Raw genomic sequence first — 23,769 nt, forward strand, 5'->3', positions numbered from 1 at the left:
TTTGCTAACCATGCAACCCACTGCTGGGGAAGTAAAGCAATTTTTTCATGTTGGTATTCTTTGCTTGAGAAACAGAGACAACTGAATGAACATGCCAGTGCCAGGGATAAAGGCTTTTTTTATTTTATCAAATAGATCTGTACAAAAGTTAGCATTACTTAGCCAGAAGCCGGTGAACAGAACAGGTAACTGACAACCTTCAAACTTTATACAGAAAAATAGATTGCATAAGAAGTTTTCCATCTTCAGCCCCACTCTCATTTGTGCTCCAAGCCCACCCCACCCCAAATATGCATTTTTGAAGGAAAATGTGAAAACGAAAACAAACCCAAGAATACGAAACAAAGAAAAGGTAAGCTAGATAATCTCTTAAGTTTAAAGATTTATAAAGATTTGTTTTTCTTTTAAAAGGCACAAATGTTACCATTAGAATAGATGGTTGTTATATGCTCAGCATACAAAGCAACAAATATCAACAAAATTATTAGCCTACATCTAAGAATTAACCAAAATGTAGTGGAGAATGTTAATTTTCACAGCTTTGATGAATAACATCTGGTTGTTAAATAGGGCAATAATAAAGTGAAACTCAATGTGTAAATTCTGCTAAAACTGACATTTCTTTAAAAAGAAAAGAAAGCTGTGCCCCTCAGGCCAGTTCAAAAATTTAACATTTTCAAAAATAATTTTGTAGATTGAAATTAGCTTACAATGGGAGGAAAACCTATCAACATTTCCTTTTTCCATATTTAATTTCATAAAATTCACTCAAGATAGAGTGAGTTCACTCCAAATTCACATTTTGCCAGGACAGAACAGAAATTCCAGTGAAGAAATCACAGTGCAAAATACCAAGTTGCACCTGGTTCCTCTGGCAGATGATTTTTTTTCCTTGAAAGATCCATGGATACAATTCTGGCAGGAAGCCCGTGCCACCCCACACCAGGTAAGATATTGCACTTCTTTTCAAATGTGCAACACCTTGCACAATACTTCTGCACGGGTGGAATTCCTAGCTGTGGCTTGCCGAGCTGGTTTGTGTGAAGGCACTTCTTGTGGAGGCTCAGGTGGGTCAGCCACCCCACAAAATTGAGCTTGTTCAATTAGTTTGATAAAAGTATCTATCTGGAGCTCCACTGATGCAACTTTAGCTCCAGCCCCCTGCTACTTGATGGGCAATGGATGAGAAAGCGATTAGAAAAAGTTGACTCCATCAAACCTCTCTAGATAGAAATTTAAAAAATAAAATGTTAGAAAGCACTGGTATGGAGGCGCACTGCCTTTTCCTGGCTGGGAAACCATCAAAGGGAAGAAAATACCACTTTTCTTTCATCTGCAATACTAAATATCTCGGTTACCTACTGACTCTGGGATAGAAAAAACGAGCCAGTGCCAGGAATTCACATTTACAATCCACACCTGCAGGTGGCAACTGTCCTGCAAACCCAGGATCAGACCTAGGGCGGGCTCCCCCTACATTCTAAGGTGTTTCTTCTTCTAACCAGCATATACAAAATCAGCTGTGATGGCCTGGTTCTCCCAATTTACTGAGCCATAAATGATGGTTTAGAAACCATATAAGTAAGCTCCCGTCATCAAATGGGAGAGCTAGATGAGCTGCCTTCTGTTGTTCCAGTGGCAGTCTACCTCAAGTTCCAGGTGTTGGAGACCAACAACAGAGAGTGGCCATCACCTGTAGGATCCTACTTCACAGAACCTGGAAATGAATGTTAGCCAGAAGTAGCCTGGCACGCCTTTTGTTCAAACACAATGTGAATTCTGCCACTGAATGAACTCCTCACTTCTTCTCCCCCTTTTAGGTTCCTACATTACCATTCTTTCTTTCAAATTGTTTCTAATTTTCCTTTCTGACAGACCTTAAATGCTGCCTTTTCCCCCTTTTTAATGAATAATTGGGGGGATGGGAAAACTCCACTACTTTATGCACCGTAAAATCTTTATTTTATTTAAATTCTACCTCTTGCACAGAATTACTTCATTAATTAAAAGGACAAAAATTACATAGAACATAAATACAGATTTAACAGATTTACCCCCAAACAATGACAAAAAATATATATATCAACGCACTTCTTTAAGCTTCCAGACAAAATGTTAATTACAGCCAAACCTTGCTCAGAAGAACTCTCAACTAAAATTAAGAAATGCCGACATTGGTTGGTCCCAAAAGATTCTTGAATGGTCCCTCAGTATTGTTAACTGAACACTTAGGATTTTAAAAATCTACATGGGCTTTTGTGCAATGCTGATCTGTCCCTAGTTTGCAACAAAACCTTAAGCACCATCTTCACCTTGACTTTTGCACAGTCTTGGATGCAAAACCCAAACTTATCGCAAAGTCCTCACAGAGGAGTTAGAATGTACCGTCCTTCATCTATTCAAGAGCAATCATTGGTCCAGATGTTATTTAGCATTATTTACAATTTGTAATAAACAAAATAGAATTCTGTCTTGGAAAATCTAAGAGATTTTGGAGGGAACACCCAGGCATACAGACAAAACAGGAGGCACTTCGGACCATGCAATGATGCTCCATTATGGTATTATTATTATTATTATTATTATATTTCTTTGCTCCATCTTTGTGTAGTGCATACTTTTGAAGGCTGGTGGGGAAGACCTCAAAAAATCAGCTCCTTCCATCTGCTCAAGGCCTTGTCAGGGTTGTGTAGACTGGCTGGTCCCAGTTTGCAGTGGGGCTGTGAGAAGGGGGTATGGACAGGCTGTTAAGGATGGGGGTGGCGTACGGCCGGCGAGAGGAATGGAAATACGGGTACTGGTAAATGCTGGAAGGGTAACCCGAGTACGGGTTGTAGTAGCTGGAACTCTGGAGATCTGTGTAGTCACATTGGGAGCTGGAAAAAGAACCTGTGGCTGAGCTTGGGGCAACGGTGGTGGCGCACGCCTGAGCGCTGAAGGATCCATAGTCCGAATGGGGTGGAGAGTTGTGAGGCTGGTCACTGTAATGGCTTGGGCTGAGCTGTTCGGTCTTGATGTGAGGCCTCTGCTGGCTGGCTTCACTGGAAGAAGGGGACGCAGACGCAGGGCTCTTGTGAGTCCATACCTGGGTGGCTCCACCAGTGTTGCTGTTGGCTGAGTGAGAGTAAGTCGTCCCATAAGATCCTGCTGTGGAGTTCTGCCCATGGCTGGCTGGCATGGCAGAGTGGCCGTTGAGGGGCAAGTACTGGTCAAATTCATGGATGTCAAATGCCTCCATGTTGTTGATGACCTCACTGCTCAACTCAGAGATATCCACGTTGCTAAAATCAATGTTCTGCCGACTGCTTTCCATGACCCGTCGGCCCTCGTGCTTCAGCTCTTGCTTACTCCCAGGATGCAAGTCTGTCTTAGGGGTAGTAGGTGGGGTAGGAGGTCCGTGAGGTTGTCCTAGAGAAAGTGTATTTAGAACATGGTCATCATCTTCAAGGGGAAGATGCTTTAGCTTAAACACCAGTCCTGAAAGGTATACCGTGATCTTATTTAATAACAAAAATCAAACAAGACATTGACCTGCAGGAAAGCAAAGGATCAGCCATTGGCATTACCTTTACTTCCAAGAATGCTTTGGAAATCCTCCTAGGCCTGCTAACAAAATATGACAGAGGCTAGGCTGCATCCCAGTCCATAATTTCTATATGCATCCACCTACCAGGAAAATGACTGAGTTAAGCTGGGATGGTGAGGAGCAGGCAGGGCAAATGGCAAAAGGAAAGGTGAGGAGCAATTTCTGGTCAGTGTGGGCTTATGATGGGCTGTACTCCTGTGGCAACTGTTTGGCAGAGTGCCTACAGTATGAGCTTAGAATTCCAGATATGCAAAACACAGGGACCATGGGGGAGACAAAGTAAGGGTTGACTCTATACTCACTAGAAAGTAGAGTGGAATATCCTTCTGCCAGGCCCACTTTCGGTCTACCTAGCTCAACATTGTCTCATCTGATAGGGGGATTCTTTCACATTTCAGGCAAGGGTTTTCCAAACCTACCAGATATCAAGGATAGCATCTGGCATCTTTGGCCTGTATAGCAAATGCTTTCCTAATGGCTTTCCAAACTCTGCATGTCTATTCTGTGAACTGTGTAAGGAAGAGACTTCCTCCTCAAGGTTTGGACATGAAAAACATGAAGCCAGAGATGGAGTGGACTCTCTGTAGGCAGTTTCAGAAAGCCATTCTGGGTATAAGCAGCTGCAAGGAAGAGGAAACAGAAGCTATCAGGATAACAAGAAGCTGCCAAACCATCTACACAGGCCAGCTGGAAGGACTATGCCACACATCCATCAGGAACTGCTAGGACTATGTGACTATCAGCCAAGGTCTGATCTGACTTCGTACCAGTTTTGCAGAATTAAACTGAGTTTGCACTTTGATTTGATGAATGAAGTTAGTCTAAATCTGTGATGTGAATGACAAATTTGAGTGCACCTATTGTTTTATGGTAGTTTTGTGTTTTTTATTGGTTTTCCTGTTTTTATGATGTAATCTGACAGGAGTGTGTCAATTTAATAGAAAAGTATGCAAACACATGCAGAAGTCCATCGGATTGTCACACTGATTCAAAGGTGCCAGACTAGAAGCCCCAAATCCATTCAATGGATTTGAATGAACCACGTGAGACATTTTGGAGATGTTGGGAAAAGAATGGAAGGAAGGGGAGACAAACGATTAAGGGACAGAAGGCGAGTCTGTTGGCAGCTCATCTCATAAACAGCAACTCAGCCCAGTTGAGGAAAAACCCGAGAAGATGTGGTTCAGATCGTGTTTCAGATCATGCAAATGAACTCCCTCTAAAGGAGGCTGGGAAATTGCTCTTGCAGTTTCCACGGTTCTGCATTTGTCCCTAATTCTAGCGTTAAAGAGACCTTATGGAAATCTGGGTAGCTCTTCCGTTCTTGGTCGTGCCCAGCTGACTGGGGCTTGGACAACTGTCTTTGAACTGAATTTTTACATGGAAGCCTGACACAGCCCTTATTTAATGTGCATGTCTGCACACACGCGCACGCAAGGGAATGCTCTGAAGCTGACAAGGGCAAATGCTCCTAGAAATCTGAGTAGGTGGCCTGAACAGCAGGGAATGCTACTGATGACTTCACATGCCAGAACTGCATGATTGCCAAGACACTCTTCTTTAATAGCAAGGATAGATAAGACATCAACCCCCGATTGTGTGGAGAGGCAGGGGAGGGTTCATCCCCCTTCCCCTTCTTCCTACTTTTCAAAAAATATGTTATTTTTGCAATAAGCACAGCAGAGGCCTAAAATGCATTTTTCATCCATTTCCTGATGAAAACTCATTTGCCACCTGATTTCAGTAGCAAAGTCCAAAGATTTCTTTGGAGGCTGCAAAAAAAATGGGAAGGAGCTGCACACAGCTTATAGGTTGATTGCCTACCTGCACTTTTTAAGCTGCTGGATTTCAGTTTCAAGGCGGAGGTTTTGTGTATCAGCACCTCCACACTCCTTTTAAAAATATTCCTGCCATGCAACAGAAGGGGAAAAAGGGGAGAACAAGGAAGTTTCTTATTGGGGGAAATAAACAAGCTGCCTAAACTGCAAGCTGATCTATTCTTGAGAAAAAAAGGAAAACGCTGAGAAAGTGGCAGAGTGATCTCTTGCCATGCAGGGCATCATGTCTGGATGAGCCCATCTTTCTTGGCCACAGAAATTACCCCCAAAGCTATGAAGGAAAAAAATGAATGTGTGGCAATGATGTTTTGCAGCCGATTATGGCTTGTGCCACAGAGGGTCAAAGAGCTATGCTAGATGTTTGGTTGCCACAGATTAAACCGAGGCATAAAGACGTCCATGTGGGCCCTGCTTTCCCCTTGGAAGGAAAAGGAGAGCCAAGTGCAAAAGCTTTCCACAAACACGTTCAGAGCCCACCAATCTCCGAAAGGGGTATACTTTTAACCCTCAGCTCTGGAACTGAGAACAGATGCCCAAGGTCTTGGCTTTATGTCCAGGAGCAGAATGGAGAAATCCCAGCTTTCTTGCAAAAAAGATTGTGAATGGAACAAAAGCAGAGAAGAAACTGCCAATTTTGTAGACAGGAAAAAAGGGGATATTCTCAAATTGTACCCAGAAAGCAAAGGCATCCGGGACAGCTCCGCTCAAAAAGCTGGGAGTCCATGGCATGTATCCTGCAAGCGCCCCAGTTCTGTGGTATCAAGGAAGGAGAAAGGCTGCAGAGGCCTGATGGAGAAGGACACGTACTCTACCAAATGTGATTGATTGATTGATTGATTAAATAAATAAATAAATAAATAAATAATGCTCCTAAGTCCCACCCCCAAATATTCCAGAACCAAGCCTTTCTTTTCCCAAGATGTTCATTCCCAACTTAGAAGGAAATGCCACCAAGCGGGTGAACCTGAAGGATGGGCAGAGCTGCACAGTCTCCACCTACACTCATGCTATTGGGTGTTTCCCATGTCTTGTCACCTGAGGCATCCAAGGTCAGCAAATTAAGGATTCTGCCCCTGAGCAGGCACTCTTCTCTCCCCTTACCTGTGTGGTCGCTGGGGTGATGTGCTTCACTCATGGAGCCCAGCCCTGAGTCTGCTTTGTAGATCTGGGTTCCTCCGTGATGGTTCAGCTCAGCTCCCGAATCTGAATCACTCTGACCAGCTTTGACGCTTTTCCTCCGGCGTGGTTGGTATTTATAGTCCGGGTGATCTTTTTTATGTTGAACTCTCAATCGTTCAGCTTCCTCCACAAAGGGACGCTTCTCATTTTCACTCAGCAAACTTGAGAGAGAGAGAGGAAAACTAAATCAGTAATTCATGTATGTCTGAGACCTAACATTCTTATGTAGTCCTAATGTGGCATAAGAACCTAAGAACATAACCAGTGCCCTGTTGGATCAGACCAAAAGGCCCATCTAGAACAGCAGTCTGTTCTCAGTGGCCCACCAACTGCACAAGGAAGTCCACTAGTCTCCCAGCAGATGGCCTTCAGCAGCAGTCCCACTGCCACCAAAGCTAATAGCCATTGATCCCTATGACTTCTGTGAATTCGTCCAACCCTTCTTCGAAACCAGCCAAGCCGGTAGCCAGCATCACATCTCATGGTAGTGAATTCCAAAGTTGAATTATATGTTGTATAAAAACCTCTTTACTTTTGTCTATCCTGATTCTTCCAGGATTCAATTTCATTGGGTGACCTCTGGTTCTAGTTTTTGGGGAAGGGGAAAGTAGCTTCCCCATGTCTACTTTATCCACGCCACACATAATTTTGTACACCTCCATCATACCCTCTCTCATTCACCTCCTTTCTAAACTAAAAAGCCCCAAATGTTGCAACCTTTCTTCACAGGGAAGCTGCTCCACCCCCTTGATCATCTTGGTTGTCCTCCTCAGAACCTTCTCTGGCTACATTATATCCTTTACAAGATGCGATGACCAGAACTGCGCACAATATTCCAGATGTGGCCACACTGGTGATTCATATAAGGGCATTATAATATTGTGTAATGGTACATGAGAAAGACCTTGGGAGACAGGGAGAAGAGACGCAGCCAAGGGAATAGTCAGATAAAAGGCAACTTAGCCTGCAGCAGGAATGTGGGCAGGGCAAGCAACTCAGAAGGGACCCTCCCTAGTTTCTTGGGCTATAAAGGGGATGAGGGGGAGAAATGTGCTTTCAGACTTGCAAGATTCTGTTAATGTAATCTTACAATAAAATAAAATTAGCTAATCTGGCCATGCTTACTGTCTGGTCTACCTCACAAGGCTGACATATTGGCACCTCTCTTTTCAATACCATTTCTTATTATCCCAAACATACTGTTGGCCTTTTTTTGCAGAGGATGCACACTGTGCCAACACCTTCGTTGAACTGTTTAGCATTACTCCAAGATCTCTTTCCCCATCAGCCCCTGCAGGCTCTGATCCCATTAGTTTGTATAAGTAGTCAGAATTGTTGGTACCAAGGTGCACACGACATGAGGCTCCCATTCCTCTTCTCAGTGGACCCCTAAGACCATTTCAACTGCTTGTCGAATGGGAAATTATCCCCAATGCCCAGCTCAATATTTTTATTTAATGAAAACAAACAACTAACCAAGCTGGTGTTTCTTCTCCCCTTAACACACTTTTAAAAACAGATATACCGCAACTGCCCTCAAACCAACTCCCCATGACCCAGATCAATAAGTCCTTGTTCAGTTTCACCCCATTCTCCAGCAGTGCACAACAAAAATGGTCACAATACCATTTGACCTGCAGTTTGACAGAGAACCTGCAATTTTAAAGATGGTTTCTGAAAAAGTTCAAGGATTATATTTTAAAAAAACAGAACTGTCAAGGCATTTCAGAACACTCTTAATAGATGACTTGGCACTAGAAGATGATCTTTGCCGCCAGCAGCAGTGAGAGAAGGAGAGAAAGAGAGAGAGAAGCAATACAACCAAGGAATTAGATAGTTCTATCGATTTCAGATAGAGCCATCCCGTAAATAAGCTCGCTGACAATTCTATCTCACTCCAACATCACGGGCTGCACCAACTTCATCCCAATTGGAAAGACAGAACCCAAATTAAAGCATTTGGATAGACAAGACTTTTTCACATTTCCGACACTTCCATGAGTTTTTAATTTCTACTACAAATTTAAGAGACAAACTTTCCCTTTAATGAATAACCATAAACAATACTACAGTAGAAAACAGAAGAACACATTAGTTTCCTCAGTCTTTCTTTAAAAGAAAGAGCGAGATTACCGTCCAACTCTCAAATGTCCAAAACTTCCAGATGAGAGAAACTGGCTTGGCTACAATAGTGCAATTCTGTAGTCATTTACTTGGTAGCAGAACAACGGCACTCAACAGAGCTTGCTTTGGAATCGAGAAACACAAGAACACAACCTTCAGCTTGCTTTTTTGAACAAGGCCCACTAAATAAACAAAGACCTACTACTACTGCATCAGCTATGAGAGATTTTCTTTTCCAGATTTCCACATGCAAAGGTAAATAGCTCCTCAGACGATTCTGAACCAAACCGTATCGTGCTGTTATTGGGTGACTATCATCCTCCACAAAGATGCCACAGAAGTGCCTTGACTGCAGTGTTTAGATATCATCCGGTGTGACCAAAATGCAGCAGCCCGCCTGGTGCCCTTTGCATGCAGCCCAAGGAGCCAGAAGCATCATCTTCTGGCAGCCTTTGGACAATGCTCAAAGACCCCTTCAAGAAAACTGCCAACCCCTTTTAACAATCGCCTTGATGTTGGAGGGCAGGTTGTACCAATTTCAGACTTCTGCCTCCAGCGCCCTGTTGATCACACACAATTCAACTGCACATTTCTGAGCAGCATTTGCAAGTGGTTGACATATTTTAGGCTGTGCAGCTCCACAACACGAACAAAAACAGCCTGGAGATTTCCAAACAATACAATTGCTCCATATGAGAGTTCAGATCTTCAGCTTGGACAACAGGATGAAAGGTAATTGTAATTTTTTTATACCTACTGAAGCTGAGAGAAACGCTGTTCCATCTGACTGCAGATGGGATGGATTTGGACATTCATACCACACTGTACTTTCATTTTCCTGCTGCTGTCCTTTTTTCATTTCATTTCACTTTTTATCATTTGTTATATGCCCCCTCCAAATAACATCAGCACTAGCTATCATTTTTTCTCACCTCCAAAGAGAATGCAGTCTAAGTAAATGGGAACTTTTATAAATTATAAACCTTGTAAAAAATCATACTTGCCAGCATTTTTCTATCTGTTATTTCTCCTGTTCATATATACTTTTGATTTGCTTTTTCATTACAGAACTGAAACAAAAATGCTAAGTTCAGTCAACAGATCTTTACAATAGAGTCTTATATGAGTCTACTCAGAAGTAAACCCCAGTGAGTCAGTAGGGGTCACAACAGAGAGAGACATATAAAACCGCAGTTAGTGTTAAAAGGTGACAAGGCTGTGTGAAGAAGGGTTCTGTTAAAATGACTAAAAAATACGAGCACCTGGGGCATATGCTTGTTTGCTTATAAAATTTAGCTAACCTTTCCAGAAAACTGTTTGGGAATTTTTACAACAGGCAAATAAAATAGCAGAAAAAATACACCTAAACATTTAATTTCCTTAAGTTCATACCAGTTAGATGCACTTTAATACGAAATACAGGATCTGATACTGGCACAGCGAGGACCACCGTGGCATCGACTGAATCCCAAGGGCTCAATAGATCCACTGTTCAAATTGCAACTGAAAAAGTGCAAGCACGGGGCATGCCAAGAGTCAGACCAACATGGCTCAAAACACCTTTTTCAAAACCCGCGGCAGCAAAAGCCAGTTCTGGCCCACCTTCCAGTTGCAAAAGGCAGACAAACGTTTAAAGGCTGGAGCAGATGACGCAAAATGGAGCAAGTGTCTCAAATTACGCACCCTCATTTCATTCTGATCGCCGGAGCAAATCTGTTGTCTGCATGTGCTTCATCTCAAACTGCCTTTCAAAGCTCTGCTTGCTCCAGGTCCCACTTACATTTTCTGGCATCCCTGGATTACACCCGTCCATTGTACGGTGGGCAATCCAGGAAGACAAGATAAATATTTCCAAGCTTTGTGAAATGGCCAAGATATCTGACTCTCTTTGACCGATTCTGACAGTTTCTGCTGGTCAATTAAGGTTGCCCCCAGGGAGAGGGTTGCTCAAGCCCTTAAAAAGTCTTCCAGTACAGTATTGTTTTCTTCCTCCTTATCTAGCTATGGCCCACAGTGGTAGCAGGGTTAACCTTAATTATTTATTAAATAACTGTAAATTACTTATTACAAAGTATAGTCCAGACATGGAAGAAAACAACAAATGATACAGTATGTTGTAGTCAATTATAACATCAAAATATAAAATAAGGAGTCCCTGAACTAAAGGGTCCATGACATGGTACATTCACCTCTATACATTCAAAAAGTAACAAGTGCAAATGCATTGATTTTAAAGCAGCTTCACAACAGCTCATGAAGAAAAGGGGTTTCGGTGCTTTTTTAAAACCTTAGGTGACCCAGTTTCAGGCATAAGCCTGGAGCAAATCTATTCCAAAGAACTGGAGGCCGATGACGAAAAGCTCTCAGCCCTGAAGAGTAGCAACTCACTGTGGGGTTAGCTAAGAAGGAAAAAGCCATTTGTTTAGGGCAATAGAACTGCACATGTCTTCAGCCAAAGAAATGGCACTATGTCATCCCTAAGAGACTTGGATATCAGAGTATCTCTAGGGCAGTGTTTCTCAACCTTAGCAACTTTAAGATGTGTGGACTTCAACTCCAACATGGCTGGCTGGGGATTTCTGGGAGTTGAAGTCCACACATCTTAAAGTTGCTAAGGTTGAGAAACACTGCTCTAGGGATGACCAGCACAGAAGATAGAAATGACAGAAGCAGAACATTCCTGCATAGAGCAGGGACTTTCCATGCCCATAAACACAACACACACACACGTGTAATACACTGTAAAATGGGCCATGTTATTTCAGATTCATAGCAATGTCCAAAAAAATAATTTATTGTTGGGTATATTCAATCTTTAATGGAAAATAAAACTCAACACTTTTGATGATGATTGTACATAAAAAGTGTTCTTGCTTAAACAAAACAGGAGGCATCTCTTTGGTTATGTGTTAGCTCTCCCCAACCCAGTGCCTTCTGGTTGTGTTGACTTTAAGGTCCCACGCTGGCTGAGGATTACCACAACCAACATCCCACATATTTGAAAGATGTCTGACTGAGAAAGGCTGAACTGTAATGACCCAATATAAATATTCTGAAGCATTTGGACTGTGGAGTAGGAACAGAGGGGGGTGAGGAAGGGGGGAAGAGGTAGTTCTCTGCCTGAAGAGTCATACACTCTACTGACAATCCCTTAGAGGAATTCTCACATAGGCTTCCAAAATAAATTTCTCCCCATTAGAGTATCTGCACACACAATTATTTATACGCAAGGGGTAAATACATTTACTTCAAAGAGAGCTTGGAGTTCACAACCTGCCTTAAAAACAGTGGCGTAAATCTCCCCAGGATGCACTCCAGATCCCCATCCTGCAGCTTCACTTGCTCATCTAGAAACTGCAAAAGTACAGTAGCTTCTACAAGGAAAAATAGTTGCATCTTGTGATCTTATTTTGTTGCACATTTCCACCCACAAATTAGTTTCCAGTTTCACAAAACTGAAGCTACCACCTTCCTACCTGGAAGTAAGACTCAATGGGGACTATTCTGAGAAACTATATACTGTAGAAGAACGTTCTCTTGGAGTAAAGCTGTTTTGCTTTCACCCAAGCTTAAGAGTTAGAAAAAGCCCTTGAGGCCTTAGAGTGCTTAGGGCAGGAGCCCAAATTAAAACATCCCCATTAGATAGCTGTCCAGACTCTTTTTCAACTCATCCAGCGAAGAGAAGCCCACCACCCTTCTGGGTCACTCAGAATTCTTTTTACCTTTAGGATTTTTTTCCACCTAAAACCAGAATCTGCTTTCCTGTAAAGTCATTCTTCTGTGTCCTATATTCTGGAATAATGGAAAGCAGGTCTTATCAACCCTTTCAAGTCTAGAAGAAGGCTAGCCTATCTTTCCAAAGGCTAAATCTACCTACTTCCTTCAACCTCTCCTTGAAAGACTTAAGTTCCAAGTCCTCCAAACATCTTCCCTGCTTTTCTTTGCCTCTCTTCCAGTTTCTAGGAATCTCTTTTAAGATATGGGAGTCTGACCAATCTAGAAGAGAGAGGAACTATGGCATCCCATGATTTGGAAACTCTTTTTGTAAGCAATGACATCAGTGACTTTACAAGGCACACCAGGGAACCTGTATAGATATCCATCTCTGTGTATTTTGCATGTGCTTCAATAATGTATTTGCATCTATAATATTTCCATCTCACTTCCCCACCCCCAATAGTTCAGGACTTGATAGTTTTTCCTCTCCCCATCACTTCTTTCTCCTCTGCACCGTACAATGGCTGAGCAAATAACGAGAAAACTTGAGGGCCAGGCAAGGATTCAAACCCCTTTCACACTTGATGCCCTCTCTGCTCCAAACCTAGGATGCACACAAGTTGCAATAACTAAAGATAGATCCTCATCTATATTCTGAATATGAAAATGCCAGCGTGCCGACATTTCTAGGCTAGACAAGTTATTTCTTGGCCCGAAGAAAAGGTCACCTCGAGCCTAGAATTTCCTTCTAGCAGATTGCATCAGATTCAGCAAAGTACAAAGCCTTGCATCCTGAAAAATGCCCTTTATCCTTGGGAAAGAACATGCCCATTTGGCAACGCCTGAATATGCCCCGAAAAGAAAGCACAAAGTCTCTTCCTCAACCTCCCACAGCAACTGATTCCTTCCAGGGCAAACAGTTCTACCAGAAGCATTTATTGATTCATAACTGCTAGAAAGATGTAGGTTTATCATGCAATTGGATGATCAGGTCTGTTTGGGTCCACAGTTGTAAGAGGTACCTGTCTGAACAGGGGATTCTTCTCACTCTGATTTCTCACCAGCTAGTTTCAGAAATCTCACTTAAGCCATCACACGATTTGTTTCTGGCTCCTCATATGTGTGACTGCAGATTGTAAACCACAGTTTATGGCTTAGCACATCATGCAAACCCAGCTAACTGTGACACTTTCAACAAGCAATGGCTTACAGTGCAATGCCTGGACCAGGTCATCACTGATCGTGCAACCCAGCTCCACCGGAAATCACAGTAAGTCAAGGCTGGATGAGAAGGCTGAAAACTGGGCCGACCTCCCTGTATTCACATATGCAGGGCAAGTGCCTGTGTGAACTGGTGCTAAAGAAGCAACAGCCTTCTCTGTCTCACTAGAGGTAAATACACCTTGTAGTTCCAGGCAGAGAACTGCTCTGAGCGGGAGAAAAAACCTGGAATTTCCTCCAGAGGGTAAAAAAAAATTCTGCAAATCTAAACACTTTCCCTTACAGAAAAGAGGATAATGTACCAAACCATCTCTAGGGGGGAACAGCAAAGCTAGGAATGCCTAAATAAAATCTCCTCTGAGCAGTGAACTTGCTGGGTGGCCTCCCGCTTTCCTCAGAGTCATGCAAGATCTAATGCGGACATAATAACAGGGAGCAGCGGACGCTTATCGCAAGAGTGGCTAGGTTCAGACAAGGCACTGTGCCATGGCAGGTTTGAACTGCAGCGTGTGGAGCGAGACACACGGCTGCCTTGGCCCCTAATGCTGCCAGAGGCAGAGCATTAAAAACCACCAGAATTGGAGTCACCCACTTGCTTGTTCGAGACCCAAGAAACTGATGACGGCGGACAGAGATAAAGCACTCCCACGATCTGTTCTATCTTAACACCAAACAGCATTCTTGTAACCTTCCAGTTTGTTTCCTCTTTTATTTCTTCCATTTATATAGCCACCCATCTCACTTGGGAGGCTCACAAAGTTAAAAACAAAACACATATAAATAAATAACAACAGTAACAAAAACCAGTAAAAAACAAATTAAAGCAATTAAAAAACAATTAACTATAAACATTATGCTCAGGGAGAATGGGTGGCATACCCCTTCTTTATTCACTGTTTTGAATCTGCTCTGTACTAAGGGTTTTCTGGGTGGCTTAAAAAGAATTCATTTTCAAAGAACACTAGAATGGTAAAATACATCAATAAAGGGGACAGGAAAAAAAAACAAAGCTATGACAGCCATTATTTCCATCCAAGGGACGCAGTTAGTATAAGAACAAAATTGTTTATGGATTTCAAAAGGTGCTTCAAAAAGTGTAGTTAAAGAAAGCCAATTCTCTGACTTTTTAATTTTAATGGTGGTGAGGGTGGCCTGAGAAAGAAAAGTAAATCGGCTTTTACTAAAGCGAAGATTGAACTGCACCAAACTGACAGTTCTTCTAATTATCCCATTCATTTATTAGGGGTCTAATTTCTGACTGAGTGCCAGGTTTAGAAAAAGAAGATGAGCTTCTAGAAGCTTATATAAATGGAAATATATATAAAGCCAATATAAACACCACTGTGTTTTCCAAGATCAGCCAGTACCCTAAGCCTGCAAATTACAAACCAGAGGACAGGTAAACATGTCTTTTTCACCTTACATAGATTTGTTCCAATGTGCTACTTAAGAATCTCAACAGGGCTTCCCTGTAACTCAAGAGCAATGAAGGTTCGCAGCAAATCTTGAGAGCCATGCTAATATAAAATTCCAAAGGGGCAGCTGCTCTGAGCTCGCTCCAGCAAAACAAAGAAAGTCTTGTGGCACCTGAAAAAAAAAATTGCAGCCAGGCGTCAGCTTTTGAGGCATCGAGTTCTAGCCCGTGCAAATTTTTGCCACAATAAATATGTTGGACTTTAAAGTATCCTTTTTCTCCAAGGGAAACTGACAAGCATCCACTGGTTTCTTTTCAGAGGCAACAAGAAAAGAGTTGTTTTAAAAAGTGATCCAGTGGAGAAGCATGAGCCAGGAAATCTCAAAGGATCATAAAATCGTTAGCCTCTAAGGCGCCACAAACCGATTTGTGCGTGTGCTTTAATTCCTGTGACTAAGAACATTGTTTGGGCTACGCTCACATCCATTTCATACAACATTTTACACCTTATGAGATAAGTAACCTTTGACAGGTCCAGTCTCCTCTTCCCCATAGAAAAATAGAAAATCATTGGTGTTTATTCACACGAATAGTCACTTTGTTGGCAACAAGGTGGGAAGCGATGGGAACATGGCTCTCTGGACACAGCAGCAAACCGAACTTCCTTTGTGACGTCTATCAGTATGTCACTACCTATGGCTGAAAAGTGAGATCCCCAAATACTCCAGGAATATGGCCCTACAGTGATACTTTACAAGGCTAAGAGAGAGAGAGAGAGAAAGGAAAAGGAAAGACCCTTCCCCAAATCTTCCTTTTTCTTTTTTTAAATAGCGCACCCTATTTCCAGCTTTGGGAAGTCAGCCACCATGCAAGCAATGCCCTTCACACACCAAGCGGACTTCAGGGCTATCCCTTAAAGTGTCAGCCTTCTAACAGGTAGGCACCAGCAGCCTTAGAATCTCAGGTTGTTGGGAGGGGGATTTAAAGTAAATCCCTCTGAACTTCCAGGAATGTCCCTGATTTGACCCTTGATTTCCTTCCAGCTGTCCTTCATTACCCGGCTGCACCTCTGATTCCCTCCATGTGTTCCTCAACTTCGAGATTTATCCCTGAGAGAGAAGGGGAGTCTCAAAGGCTCTACCAGGCCCCCCACAATAGCCCTGAATAGCCAGAGCAAGTCCAGGCTTGGAGGTTGCCAGGGAATGTTTGGAAACGCCTCCGAACGACTCAGGTTTTACCTACACGTGTAAGCCTGGAGTACATGGCCCTAGTTCCGCCTCTCTTCTGAAAATGGTGTCCACTTAAATCCACCGAGCTCCTAATTTTTCAGCCTTCCAACACACCGCTCAGCGTCGTCCGCAAAACCGACACCCGACACAACAGGAATCGGCCGCAGAGCGAAACCGATTGAAGTTGACCGGTTTTAAACTCTGCTGACTCGGAGAGTCCGAACACTCCGATTGAGCGTCTCAACGAAACCAGAGCAACTTTCACCAAACGCGTCGGGTCGGCCGGCTCCGCGACTTCTTCCCTTTATTGAGCCCGGGCGCCCCACATCAACCATGCCAACCCGAGGCTTTCCAAACGGACGGGGACGTAACTCTCATCGTCCACAGCCAGTACAACCCTATACCCGGCCTGCTTGCTGGCGACGACAGACCCCGGTCCAATGCATCCGGAAAACGCCCGGTCGCCTAGCTCGGAGTGTAAGCTCGCCGATTTGGACGGAGAAAGTCCCGGGCAGGGCGGCGAAAGGCACAACCGCGCCGCGAGGGAAGCGAGCGCGCAGCGTGGCCGAGGCAGGTCCCGGGGTCTCTTGCGCCGAAGCGCCACCGGCAAGTCGGTTCCCCAAGTTTTACAACCCGTTTTCGTTATTGCGCGCTAAATTAATAACCCTGGGAAGCAGCGTCGACCTCGCGCGCGGCGGAGCAGGACAGCGGCGAAGACCGGCCGACCGACGGACACGCCGCCGAGAAGGTGAGCCGCCCCGCCTCCCTCCCCTCCCCGTCGCCGGCGCTCCCGATCCTGCAGGCACCCCGGGCGGCGCGTCCTTCCCCGGGCCGTCCCGAGGGGCCCCCTGCCTTCCCTCCGTCCGCCCGCCCCATCCCACCCACCCACCCACCCTCCCGGGCGGCCGGCCGGCCGCGCCCCGCGCACTCACCGCCAGAGCTTGCCCAGCGTCTTGCTGAGCTCGGCGTTGTGCAGATGCGGGTACTGGTCGGCCAGCTTCCGGCGGGCGGCCTGCGCCCAGACCATGAAGGCGTTCATGGGCCGCTTGACGTGCGGCTTGGCCTTCAGCGCCCCGTTGCCGCGCACCGGCATGGGCACCAGGCTCCAGTCGTAGCCCTTCAGCACCTGCGAGACGGCGTCCCGGATGCAGGCGGGGAAGCGCTCGTCCACGTCCCCCGGCTCGCCCTTGGCGGCGCGCTGCGCGGAGGCGGCGGCGGCCGAGGCTGGCGGGGCCCCCTCCGAGCCGGCCGGGGAGGACGGCGCGTCTGAGTCCGAGTCCACGTGCGAGAGCGAGCTGGCGGTGCCGGCCGGGCTGCCCGGCGCCTCCAGGGCTTTGGCGTGCTCCTCGCTCATGTTGAGCATTGGCGGGCGGGCCGGGGCGCGCTGGGGACGCCGTCAAGCAGCTGCGGGCGGGAGGGCGGCGCGCCCGGGGATCCGGACTCAGCGGCCGGGTGGGGTCCTTCTCCCGCCGCCCGACTCCGACTCTGGCTGCCCCGCGCCCGCCGCCGCCGCTCCCGCGCGCCCAGGCGAACCGAACGCACCGCCGGAGCGCCCGACCTGCCCGAACGCGCCACTCGATCCGAACGCCCCGGCGCCGCGGCGGCCAGAGACTTTCTTGCCCGGCGGGGCGAGCCCGCTCCGCCTCTTCCCCCGCTCCGATTGGCCGGCTGAGAACGGCTACTCTGCATAGGAGGCGGGGCTTCGGCTCTCCCCGTTCTTAAAGCGACCCGGGATTTAAAAAAATAAAAACGGAGGGTGGAAAGTTGGCAGCTCGTTTGTTTGCAGTTTGGCTGCGTAATAATATAAATCCATGGCTTTCAACAGGCCGTAATTTGAACCCAGTTTTAGCCCTAGGCAAACCTGAGAAATGTACAATTTCTTGGGCGTCAGTTCTTTGAGGGGTAAGCCGCGCTTTTATTGAACCCTGGTTTCTTGCATTAGCCAAAGTGCCCAGGTAAGAGGCGAACAATTCAATTACAGTTACAGTAGTATACAACAGCATTTATTTGGGGATTCAATTTACTAGACACCCCTTCCCAATGTGCTGCTCCTTCCATGGAGCATGGGCTCTGTAGTTCAATACATCCGAAGAACCTCAGTTAAAGAAAGAGCTTTGCTAGGCCAGACTAAGCTCCAGAGGTCCACTAGTGCAGCGTAGTGGTAGGTGGCCAGTCCTGCTGCTGACCTCTGGAGCCGGACCTCGATTGCCCTGAATGTGGAGATTCCACAATGGTGGCAGAACGGTGTCTCTGACTAATCCACGAAAGGTCGCAGGGAAACAGCAACGTCCGCAGGCTCCCAGGGTGATCTCCCGGAGTCGCTTCAGCGCGTCTCCCTTTCCTGGAGAATCTCCCCTTCTCTTGCCAAGGAGATTGCCAAGTGACCTGCACACGGCTTCTACTCTACTGCCATTGTGAAATTGGAGAAAGTAGACCAATTCAGTCCACAGCAGTGGCTCTCTTCCCACAACACGCTGACTTCGGGCTAAGTGGACTGTGGCTGACTGCACTTATCCAATTGCCTTCGTGCGCACAACCCGCTGAACCACAGTCTCTCCATTTCGACCGAACCTAGAGTGAAAATACAGTCAGTAATTTTCTTACTAAATCGCGGTTGGGTGGGTTCAACCTGTTCTGTGAGCCCCAAGCCCACAACAAGCGATTCAGCTCCAACCACCAGTTGACTTACCCAGTTGCATAAATCTCAACCTTCTTCCGGCTACTTCCCACCACCTACTTAAACAAGATTAACCAAATCCTCAAACCTGCCTGGATTCGCAAAAGCTAAGACGTGCCTGGTTGGGATGTTGTGGGAACCCAGCATCTCTCCCGTCTGTTTGCCAGAGCAGGAAGATCTCGTCTAGCTGGCAGAGGAGACTGATTTTTGAGGGAGGGTGGATGACTCGGGCCGGACTCGGCCCCGTCGTGGCTGCCTTGGGAGAGTCTGGCCAGGCGCAAACGGCGATCCGACTTCAGGGCAGACCCGCCTAGGCTTGCTCAGCCAAGGTGGCCGCGCTCCAGGTTTGCTCTGGAACAGATGTTTTTGCCCACCGGCCAGGCTGACCAGCCTGGGCCCCTGATCGAAGGCCTTTCGCGGTAAATTCGGGTTCCGAGCTTGATTAAGACTTTCTGGGAAGCTGGAAGGAGAAATCCTAGTGTAAATACTCCTTTCGCCTCACCCGCCGCGATCGCCCAGAGGAGGCTCCTTATGCAGGGACTGATTTATTGTTCACTTGACTCTTTTTCTCCTTCACCGGAAGAAGGCAATTTTCTGCCCTCAAAGGCCGTGGGGGGACTCGAGGTCTGTAAGCGAAGGGAATGCGCCTCCTGGGCAGGGGAAATGGAGCCGCGCTGGACTGGGGTAGTCTTCCGTTAAGGACGACTAGTTTCAGGGCTTAGAGAGATTCCTACATCTTAGGCTACCTTCATACGCCGCGCTATTAAACCATAGCGTGTTGCGCACGACTCAACCCATTTTGATTTAGTCTACAAACCACGGTTGAGCAGATCACACCTAAGCGGCGAGCAAGGCCGGTGGAAGGGGTGTCCAGATTGGGGAGGGGGGAGGCGCAAGGGAGCAAATTCAGCTCCTGTCCCCAGGCGCCATCAGTTGGCTTAAAGCTTTGCGGCGGAAGGGACGTGCCTCGGGGCGGAGAACAGACTGAAACAGAACTGGGGAGTGGGCAGAAAAAGTCAGGGCTCGGACCTGCGATCTTTCCCCCACCTCTGCAGAAGCTTCACCGGACGCAGCTCTATCTTTGCTCACGGTACCGACCCACGATCTATTAAATACGCCTCCTATGCCACGTGGTTAGCCTAGCATTTTCGCCTCAGTGGCACCCAAATTCTCTTAAGATCTGGACAGGGCAGTAGCAGGCAGGAAGCTCCTTTGCAGAGTCAAACGATCCAGAAAATACTTTTGCCGTAACTGGCGCGCCCGGCTGCTCCTAGGACTCCCGGAGACGCAAACTAACCGCGCTTCAGCCCCTCGTGTTTATGATGATGGCTCAGTGGGAACCCAGGAAATACGGGTTTGGCGGATACCCGTGTGCTCGAATATGAACTATGAGGTACCCGTATTGTGTGAACACAGCTCCCCAGCCCGAGGGGAAAGGGCACCGGTGCGCAGTCTCCAGCGTCCCTCCCACCTTTCCTCGCATGAAAGTCCAAACGAAGCCCGGATTCCTTGCAGTTCCCTTCCCCCGCCTTCTCTCCAAGGCTCAGTTCCCGCAATAACCCCTTACGGGAGGTGAGAAACGTAGCAGCGGCATTCGCACATCCTAAGCTTGGGGAGTGCTAGCCTTGGCTCACTTTTGTGGGGGGGGAGGGGGTGTTGGCCGAACGTTGCTGAAGCGACGTTCCGTGTCTTTGTGACCCGAGGGAAGGGATTAATTCGGTTCCCGGGGTAAAGGTATGGCGTGAGCGCAGCCAGCGTTCCTCCTCCTCCAGGAATCCGCGCTCCGCTTAGGGCGGAAAGCGCCAGGGGCCAGGCCGGCCCGGGCGCGAACCAAGAAATGGCCAACCGTCGGACATCCGTGTCCTAAGCAGAGCCGTGTTCTAACACTTGCTGCGACCGTTCCTGTCGGGACTGCCAACTTGAGGCTCGTACGGGACAAATCCGGAGCGGCGGCGATCTTAAGAGCCCGCACAGCGTGCGCGCACCAGAACGTCCAAATGCAGGAAGCAGTGATTGTTTTCCGCGCAACAACCTCTCAGGCAAGCCCTTGCTTGTTTTGGCCCTCCCGTCGGAGGGATGCCCCTCCTAGCAGCAATCTCCACTGCCTTTGGATCCCTAATCGCATCTTGAGTTTCCTCCGAGTTGGGGGCGCACCGTTAAGAACTGGAAGGCCTGGATGGGTGGGTGGGTTCCAATCATGTTTAGCAGCCGATGGGTGGAGACTCCGGCCCTTCCCGAGTCTGACCAGAGACAGTCCACTATTGAACTTGGAAAGCAGCTCTATCCTCACAAAAGATTTCTGGCGGGGAAAGGGGCAAAGGCATTGCTACCAATAAAAAGGCTATTTCCTGCTTTGCAGCAAGACAACTATTAAAAGTTTTAATTCAAAGAATCTTCCAAAGCCTTGGTGGGACTGAGAGCCTGGAGGAAAAACAGAGGTATCTGGGCAGTATTGGTGCCCACAGATGCCTCATTCCTTACCTATCTATCTGATCCTCACACAAAATTCCTGAAGTTTAGTGAGATGTCAGAGAAAAGAACAGCAACTAAAGTACTATAAAAGCAAAGTAAGAACCAGCATAAAATTAAGGCAATGGGTAGCTGCATTCATCTGAAAAGGCCAAGAATCCCCAACATGGGGATCAGGAGGGGGCCAAGGTATTTTTCTAGGTAAGGCTTCTGAGAATGGGGTCCCCCCTTATTCATGTAACCATCAATAATGTTTATACTGTGTCCACAATATTATCCTTTTGCTCTTGCCCAGTTTTACTGGTTGACAGGGGTGGGTTTACAACTGATGGAGAATTTGCAATTTCTAATCCAAAAACACCTAAGTCATCCACAGAAATCAACCTTTCCCACCCTTATACCCTCGAGATGTGTTGGGACTACAGTCCCCAGAATTTCCATTATCTTGGGAGTTGCACTTGTTTGAAGGGAACCAGGTTGGGGAAAACACAAGAACACCATCACTAGTTTTGTTTTTGTCTTTTCCAGTTGAAACTGACCAGGCCAAAGGTGCAAAACAGGGACACAGGGATGGCAACAGCATCTGGGGGAGGGGAATACCACCCCAGCTGCCTCTTCACAGCTTTGTGCCATGGAGGGAAATGCTATTTAGATTGCTATCCTGCCTTTATTTGTACAACTCAAGGTAATGTACATAATGCTCCTGCTTCCTCTTTTTCCCACAACAACCCGGTGAGGTGGGTTGAGCTGAGAGAGAGGTACTGGCACAAAGTCACCCTGCCTAAGGGAGGCCTAGAACCCACAGACTCCCGGTTTCTAGACCAGCAGCTTCACCACTACACCCAACCTGACAAACTACTGGAGGTTTTTTAAAAAAGCTTTTGAAAATCATTTCCTTGAGATTGTTCAGTTGGAGCTGGAAAAATCCCCTTCCCTCCCATTGAAAATAGGAAATCCCTGGAGCAGAATGTGGTCAACCCCCTGAGGTCACAGATCCACCCTGCATGTGGGCCGCTTCTTGGCTTTTACACCGTTGGCTTAAACAAATAAGGAAGCTGGTATTTCAGGGAAGTTTTTTTTTCCTTCAGTTTGAAGCATACCAAAGCTTCAGTGAAAAGGAAAACTCCCTCTGAACATGATCAGAGTGCATTGCTCTGTGTTTCTATAGCCCAGCCTTAATTTTAAGCACTGAGTGCCATCAGCTATTGCCCTGGTTTGCTTAACATTTGTTGAGTAAATCCTAGTGATTTGGCTGAACTCCAAGACATAAACATGGTTGACACAATGTCTTAATACACACAACCCACTAGATTCATAGTTTAGAGTATAAAATCTCATGGCAATGGTGATTTATACAATAAATCATGGTTAAAGGTGTACTGTAATGATATGTGAACCATACCTCTGGCCTGTTCCTAATTTCAGTAAATAATGGCTTAGCACACTGAGAACACATTTGCCTATGCTTTTCAATGGAAGCTTAATTTTCTCCACTAAAACTACAGTATGACGTGGAATTTGCTGAAATCATCGTTAAGTGCATCTTTAAGGAAATAACGGGCTCTTGTCCCATTTTTGTCTTCCACTAGTGACAGAATCTCATATCCCCGAAGTTTTTGCCCGACAGCAGATAAATTCGCACAGGCGGGCCAAAAACGAGCAAGAGCCGGTGGTGGGGTCGGGAGGGACCACCGCCTCGGAGGGGCCAGCTGCCTCCACTCCCCGGTTGAGCTCCAGGCCCCGTGCTCCCCCAGCCTCGCCTACCCCCACCCATCTGCCGGTTGCAAGTGGCCATGCTTTTGGCAGGAGGGCCCCGCACTGCGGCAAGACCCCACGAACAAGCCGGGCGCGGGGTCCCCGCGAGGCGCAGCTCCTCCAGCGCCGGGACGCGAAGGCCCTCGGGGGCGCCGCTGAAAGGCCCCCGCCCCTCCGGCGCTTCGCCCGCGGCTCCCCGCGCGCCCTCCAGACGCGGGCCGGACCTCTCCTGCAGCCGCCGGGCAAAACAAGCCGCGCGGGAGGCGCCGCCGGGAAAGGCGCCTGCGAGGGGACCGGCGGTGCCACGCCGCGGCGAGCCCGCAGCTCCGGAGCCGGCGCGGGGGCGCTTCCAGCGGCGCCGGGACTCGCCTTCAGCCCCCGCGGCACAAGCGGGGAGAACCCAGCCGGGCCCGGCCGAGCAGGGGAGGGGAGGGGAGGGGAGGGGAGGGGAGGGCTCCGTCACTCCCCCTCCCCCCCCGGACAGCTCCGGAGAGCGCGCGCCTCCGCCAATGATCGCGCGCTCCGTGGCCGCTCCGGCAGCGCGCATGCGCCCTGACCGG

The 23,769-nt window shown here is 47.2% G+C and overlaps 1 protein-coding gene across 1 annotated transcript; it reads right to left on the reverse strand.

The window, feature by feature from the left end:
- Positions 1 to 2,610: 2,610 nt before the first annotated feature.
- Positions 2,611 to 17,764, reverse strand: SOX8 (SRY-box transcription factor 8). The gene is made up of 3 exons (XM_063314950.1): positions 17,241 to 17,764; positions 6,526 to 6,764; positions 2,611 to 3,408 (listed from the first exon to the last, which is right to left on the reverse strand). Exons 1-3 carry the CDS (start codon positions 17,669 to 17,671, stop codon positions 2,669 to 2,671), a joined length of 1,410 nt encoding a protein of 469 aa, XP_063171020.1. The 5' UTR covers positions 17,672 to 17,764; the 3' UTR covers positions 2,611 to 2,668.
- Between the last annotated feature and the right edge of the window lie 6,005 nt (positions 17,765 to 23,769).

The sequence above is a fragment of the Candoia aspera genome, chromosome 14 (genome assembly GCF_035149785.1).
Source record: "Candoia aspera isolate rCanAsp1 chromosome 14, rCanAsp1.hap2, whole genome shotgun sequence".
NCBI classification, from domain to species: domain Eukaryota; kingdom Metazoa; phylum Chordata; class Lepidosauria; order Squamata; family Boidae; genus Candoia; species Candoia aspera.